Here is a 7064-nt window from a genome sequence, read left to right as displayed (position 1 = left end):
CATGCCCAACAGGGGCGATGCTCTGCCCACCAGGGGTGTCACTCTGCCGCGACCAGAGCCACTCTAGCGCCTGGGGCAGAGGACAAGGAGCCATCCCCAGCGCCCAGGCCATCTTTGCTCCAATGGAGCCTTGGCTGCGGGAGGGAAAGAGAGAGACAGAGAGGAAGGAGGGGGTGGGGGTGGAGAAGCAAATGGGCGCTTCTCCCATGTGCCCTGGCCGGGAATCGAACCCGGGTCCCCCGCACGCCAGGCTGATGCTCTACTGCTAAGCCAACCAGCCAGGGCCTAGCCCAGGGTTTTGAACCGATGACCTCAGCATTCCAGGTTGATGCTTTTTTTTTTTTTTTTAAAGTTTATACCTTTTTTTTAATATACCATTTAATTTATTGATTTTACAGAGCGAGGAGACGTGGGGGAGGGGTGAGAAGCATAAACTCATAGTTGCTTCATTTTAGTTGTTCATTGCTTGCTTGTTGTATGTGCCTTGACCAGGCAAGCCCAGGGTTTCGAACCAGCAACCTCAGCGTTCCAGGTCAAGGCTCTATCCATTGCACCACCACAGGTCAAGCTCCAGGTTGATGCTTTATCCACTGTGCCATCCCAGGTCAGGCCCATCCTCTTGCTGCTTTGATCATTGGTTAAAACTAAAAAGTTTGGTAGGCCCATGTCTTAAGAAACCCCACAGAGAAACCTTTCCTTCTCTTCCTCCCACAGGAAGGACAGAAAGTCCTGCATCCATTCTGCTGCTGCCTGGCCTCCTGGTCCTGCTGCTCCTCCCTGCTGAGTTGTGACCCTCCCCTGCCTGGTGCCTGGTTCTGCACAGTGTACTAGGAAAGAAAGGACACAAAATTGTTTTTTGTGGCTTACATTAGCGCTCATGTCCCCAAGGCATCTAAGGGATCTACTGGGTCTGACTGAAAAAGTGTGCTTCCTGTCTTCAAATTTACTACCAAATTCTTTAGTCTCATAACACTTTGCTGTGATTAAAAAGCAATGCTTTGCCTGACCTGTGGTGGCGCAGTGAATAAAACGTCAACCTGGAATGCTGAGGTTGCCGGTTTGAAACCCTGGGCTTGCCTGGTCAAGGCACAAACAAGAAGCAACTACTATGAGCTGATGCTTCCTGCTCCTCCCCTACCACCTTTCTCTCTCTCTCCTCTCCATAAATAAAATCTTAAAAATAAATAAATAAATAAATAGCAATGCTTTTATGCACTTTCAGTAGTAACAGTCTTTAAGATGCAATTTAATTGTGATGAATACTATAATCTAAAGAAATAAACCATTTATAATCACACCTTTTCTGTGTCTAGATTTTTCTACAGGTTGTATTATTTTTCTAAGAAATTCTCCCAAGCCTGACCTGTGGTGGCGCAGTGGATAAAGCATCGACCTGGAAATGCTGAGGTCGCTGGTTCAAAACCCTGGGCTTGCCTGGTCAAGGCACATATGGGAGTTGATGCTTCCGGCTCCTCCCCCCTTTCTCTCTCTCTGTCTTTCCTCTCTCTCGGTCTCTCTCTCTCCTCTCTAAAAATGAATAAATTAAAAAAAAAAAAAAAAAAAATTCTCCCAAGGCATTAGATGTGATGCTGGCATTTCTAAAGTTGAGAAGGTTCACATCTTGTACTCACAAATTCCTTGTAGTGCTGATTGATTTAGCCAGAAATACAAGAGCTGTGTTAGGTAAATTCTTCTTCCTGCACTACCCCGCTGAAAACTCAAGCAGTTACCAAACTCTGTCAATTAACTTAATAAGAGTTCCCTATTGATTGGAGAAGTATCTCCTAAAGAAGACCAAAAAGCACCAACTATAAAGAATATAAATTTTGGCATAGCAATAATATTGTTCAAAATGTATTGAGTGCTCATTATTCTAAGCACTTTACATGTTTAGTAATTTAGCCCTCATAATAACCCCAGGAGATAACTTATATTCTTTCCCAATTTTACAATCAAGGCACTGAGGTTATGTAGTTTACTGTCAAAGAATAAAACAGGTAAGAAACAAGGGAAAGAAAAACACCAGGGAAAAGGGGTGGGAGAATGAAGTGTTAGGTGGGGTTATTCCAAATTAAGCAATGAAAACTAGCACTCTGGATAGGGCAGAGTCCATAGTTCTGTGCATAACTGGATACAATAAATCCTAAATTTTTTCCCAGTTAAAATCTGACATACAGGGGTCATTCAAAGTTCATGATTGTGGATCAGCTTTAGCGGGAAATAACCCATTTGATAGAGCAAAGCATTCCTTTTTTGTCTGTGTGAGATCTTTATCTGTAAAACTCCTACTTCATAAATGCACATTGTTGTAAAATACCTAGGGTATAAATAAAGCAGAACTTCACCTGATAAAGGATGAACACAGGCCAGATTAGAAGTGTGGGAGTCAATTAGACACCAGCAGAGCAAGGACTAGGTTAGTCAGGAAAGGTCACCAGGGCAGGAAGCCCCAGGTGCCTAACAGTGGGCAAGACAGGAAAAACAGGGATCTCGCCTCCAGAACGACCTTTCCTCCCTTAGCTGGTCATGCGGTTTAAGCCTGGTCCTGACTCCGACCCTCCCCTAAGACCCCCCCACACACACTCCCTGTGGAATATCGCTAGTCATGTGGTTTTAGGCCCCATTAGAGAAGGAACAAGGGGCAGGAGAATGGCCTCATAGGACACCCATACAAGCCTTTGCACTTCCACTTTTTCAAGCATTAAGCCCTAGAGATAACATCTAGGCATCAGTAGAGTTTTAGCTCCAGGCCCAGAAAAGCAGCAAAACCAGACAAGGATGCCATAGCTGACCTCAGGACCAGCTACATTTTTTAAAATTATTGTGAGAGGAGGGGAGATAGTAAGACAGACTTCCTCATGCACCCTGACCAGGATCCACCTGGCACCCCCTGACTAGGGCCAATGTTCGAATCAACCGAGCTATTTTTAGCACCTGAGACTGACACACTCAGACCAACTAAGCCATCCTCAGTGCCTAGGGCTGACAGTAGAACCAAATCAAGCCACTGGTTTCGGGACAGGAAGAGGAAAAGAAGAGAAGGGGGCAAAGGAGAGGAGCAGATGGTCACTTCTCTTGTGCCATGACCAGGAATCGAATCCAGGATGTCCATACCCCAGGCCGACGCTCTATCCACTGAGTCATGGGCAAGGGCCTAGGATAGGGGTTCCTAAACTATGGCCCTTGGGCTGCATGTAGCCCCCTGAGGACATTTATCTGGCATCCGCCACACTTCTGGAAGGGGCACCTCTTTCATTGGTGGTCAGTGAGAGGAGCACATTGACCATCTCATTAGCCAAAAGCAGGCCCATAGTTCCTGATAGATACATGAATTTACCAATTTGTAAATTTGCAAACTGTCCTTTTGCTGTTCCACTTGTCTATCTGACCCCACCCTTACTTACTGGACTATCGCTCCTGAAACAGGAGCTTCTAGGAAGCTGGTCAGCTGCCCCGAGGAGAAGCGTTCCAGGAAGTCGAAATCGTAGGACTGCAGAAGGGAGCATACCAGAATTGCTGACTCAATGCACACTTGCTCAAAGCTCTCCCCACCTTAATAAATATTTGCCTCAGAGTCTGTTTGGGTGCACTTCTTCCGGAGGAGTGCCCTGGCAGGTCTTTCTCCTCTAATAAAGCCTGCACACCTGGTGTTCGAGTGCCGTCTCATTCTTACATTTGGTGCCGAAACCCGGGACGGGGTACCGGTTGCCTGGATGATCCCTCTTTGCCGTCTAAACTTACAACCAGGGAAGCAATGGGCAGCGGCAGCTTGTCCCGGGCTTACTCCCTGATTCTGTTTGGACATGTAATTGTAGGTCAATTGGCCGGCAGTTTAACCCTGTCCTGAACCCTGCCGGTCCAGAAAGGTAAGGAGTTTCTCCCTCTCCCTTCCCTGGTTGGCCTCCAAATTTCTCTCCAAAACCATCTCTTCCTGGTTGGATGGTTTTGACTTCAGACCCCATATCTACGGGTGGTCTGCCTCTACTCCTCTACTGGACTTCTACGAAAGTCTAGGCGCACCTAGCCAGGCCACTCTCCTACGTCCAGGGATCTCAGCCTTGGGGTGATGACCTTCTGTCTGAGACTTTCTCTCTACGGAGATTTTCTCCTCTTGGAACTGTGACTGAAGGTGGGGATGCCCCCTTCTCTCACCAGTCTCCTTTACTGTGGGCTCCTCTCAGTCCAAACCGTCCAGCCAGGCTCCCCTTGGAACATGGGCTCCTCCCAATCTCAGGCCTCAGAGACTACTCCTCTACTCCTTCGGGACTACTCCTTCAGGACTCCTCTACTTTGGGACTCACCCTACTCTCTGAGGTTCACAGTTTGGGAGGTTTCTACTCCGAGTGGCTAGCTTCTACAGACTTCCTCAAAAGTCTGGGCGCCTAGCCAGGTTGCTTTCTACTACCATTACAATATCCTAAGAGATCTTGTCAATTTCTGCCACTGGACGGGGAGGGCATCAGAAATTCCTTTTAAGTGCAGGCTTTCTTCTCTTTTCATTCCTGTCCTTAATTTCTGTGCTTCCTGTTCTACACGCAGGCCGTTTTTGGCCAAAGAAACCTCACCTAGCCTGACCAGGTGGTGGCGCAGTGGATAGAGTGTCGGACTGGGATGCGGAAGGACCCAAGTTCAATACCCCGAGGTCGCCAGCTTGAGTGCAAGCTCATCTGGCTTGAGCAAAAGCTCATTAGCTTGGACCCAAGGTCGCTGGCTCCAGCAAGGAGTTACTCAGTCTGCTGAGGCCCCCGGTCAAGGCACATATGAGAAAGCAATCAATGAACAACTAAGGAGTCGCAACGAAAAACTGATAATTGATGCTTCTCATCTCTCTCCATTCCTGTCTGTCTATCCCTATCTATCCCTCTCTCTGACTCTCTCTCTGTCCCTGTAAAAAAAAAAAAAAAAAAAAAGAAACCTCACCTAAAACCTCGGCTCCTAATCTCTCCTTCTCCATGAACTCCCAACTCTCTCCTCCTCCTTCCTGACCCCCGAGGGCACCCCTTTTTCGGGACCCCTCTCTGGTCCCTCTGCAAATCTCTTCCATCCAGAAAGCCACCTTCTTGTAGAGATTAGGGCTACTGGATGGAGGGGAATTACTGCCTCATTGATTAGGTGTAAATCTGGTACGAGGTGATAAGCCCCTGAAGGTTTTTGAACAGGAAGGATAGGGGTATTGCAGGGAGAGTGCATGGGGAGGAGTAAGCCTGGTTTACTTCACAATCTTAAACCTCAAAAATGCCTTCTTTACCATTCTTCTACACCCTGACTCTTACTTTCTGTTTGCCTTTAACTGGACACTAATGCAGCCCAGCAGCTTACGTGGACTGTCTTATCCCAGGGGATCAAAAACAGCCCACACCTGTTTGGGCAGGCACTAGCTCAGGATTTAGCAGCATGCAATCTCAAAACTAGTACTCTCTTATAATATGTAGATAACCTACTCCTCTACAGCCCCTCCCTGCCTGCCTCAAGGAGACACACCACCACCCTTCTTAACTTCCTCACCATGAAGGAATATCGCATCTTCACTGCTAAGGCTCAATTTCACTCCTACTCCATAGTCTATCTGGGCATCGCCTTAACCACCACCACCTGAGTTCTCACCCTAGATCGAACTCAGACTCTTCGCAGTCTCCAACCACCTATCACCGCAGATCAAATCTTTTCTTTCCTCAGTCTAACAGGCTTCTATAAACACTGTATTCCCAATTTTTCTCTCTTAATCAAGCCCCTGAGTGAGATCTTCTGAGCATGGCTTTTAAGGTCTATAATGGCCAAGGAAGTAACAGAAAAGGCAAGATAAGGCCCAAAAGAGGTCAGGAAATACCAGCTTTTGGCATATGCTCTTAAAGACTCCAGTGCCCTAAAGGGTTTCATAGGATTCCATCAGGGTCCTGCTCCAGAGTGGAAAGAAAGGTCATTGAACTGAAGCCTGCCAGGATTCCCAGCTCCACCTCTGCTGTAGAAAGAGGAACATGAGAAGGTAAGCTGCCCCCTTGCTCCATGGAGGGAGGGTTCAGTCTCTTCTAGCCCTGCTTCAGCTACCTGTGACCTGACCTTGCCCAGCATGCTGGGCATTGCCACTGAAGGCCCAAGGACATCGTTCACAAGCCTAAGGTATTTCTTTCAAGTAGCAGATAAACTGATCTCATTTCTTGTAAACACAAGGGCCATCTATTATCCTTGCCTGAATATTTGAGTTTTATTTATTCCTCAAAGATTTCTACTGTGGGTATTGACAGTCTGATTTTGTTATATACTTTATTTAATGTATAGCATCTCCTTTATTCCTCTTATCTCAATGCCCCATGCCTATTATAGGCTGGGAACTGCTGTTAATTCCAGCTAGAAGCAGTGGTCACTAGGACTTAAACCCTTAACTATAAAAAGGCAGTCAAGAGAGACTAATCTTGGAGTTTCCTTCTCCCAGAGCTTTTATTAATCAGAAGCAGAAACTTTTTAACTACAAAGTGTAGAAATGTAGCCACCCTTTCCCTAAGTACTTGCAGGATTTACAGGTTACTCAGCAAACTGTTCAAAGACTGTCCAAGAGACACTTCCAGCATTACATCACCCAAGGACTGACTTTCTTGTGGACAGGTCCACACACCAGTTGACAGATCCTGACAACTACCACTGCTGCTAAGGGTGACTCTTTCCTCCACCCTGACCATCTGGAGCTCAGAAACAGAGAAACAAAACTGACCCCTTGTCCTTCCATTCTCTATTCACCTCTCAACCTACCTCACCCAATCAGGTGCTTTCTACTTGTGTGGGACCAATACCTATATGTGTCTCCCTACTAATTAGACAGAAACCTGTACCCTAGTCTATCTCACCCCAAATATCAACCTAATCCCACCCCATAAGCCTCTTCCAGTTCCTAGTACACTACTCATCAATCTAAGGACCAAACGAGCTATACAGGTAATCCTTCTTCTTGTTGCTTTAGAAATCTACAAAATGGGTCTAGGGGCAGGGGAACTGGCCACTTCCCTGTCTTATTCCTTCTCTCTCTCTCTCTCTCTCTCTCTCTCTCTCTCAAGCCCAGTGAATTCATAAAC

At 46.8% G+C, this 7064-nt stretch overlaps 1 protein-coding gene across 2 annotated transcripts in view; it reads left to right on the top strand.

The window, feature by feature from the left end:
- Nucleotides 1-3579, top strand: part of LOC136320568 (T-cell ecto-ADP-ribosyltransferase 2-like) — a 28044-nt gene extending 24465 nt beyond the window's left edge. Inside the window, exon 4 of one of the 2 annotated variants that reach the window (XM_066253729.1) lies at nt 3427-3579. In XM_066253729.1, coding sequence (XP_066109826.1) covers nt 3427-3488 — 62 coding nt within the window. In that variant the 3' untranslated portion in view covers nt 3489-3579. Of the gene's footprint in view, nt 1-714; nt 1278-3426 lie in introns of those variants that run through there. The other variant, XM_066253728.1, reaches the window with a different exon arrangement.
- Nucleotides 3580-7064: the final 3485 nt, after the last annotated feature.

Source organism: Saccopteryx bilineata, chromosome 1 (genome assembly GCF_036850765.1).
Source record: "Saccopteryx bilineata isolate mSacBil1 chromosome 1, mSacBil1_pri_phased_curated, whole genome shotgun sequence".
NCBI lineage: Eukaryota > Metazoa > Chordata > Mammalia > Chiroptera > Emballonuridae > Saccopteryx > Saccopteryx bilineata.
This window is presented reverse-complemented; position numbering and strand designations above follow the sequence as displayed.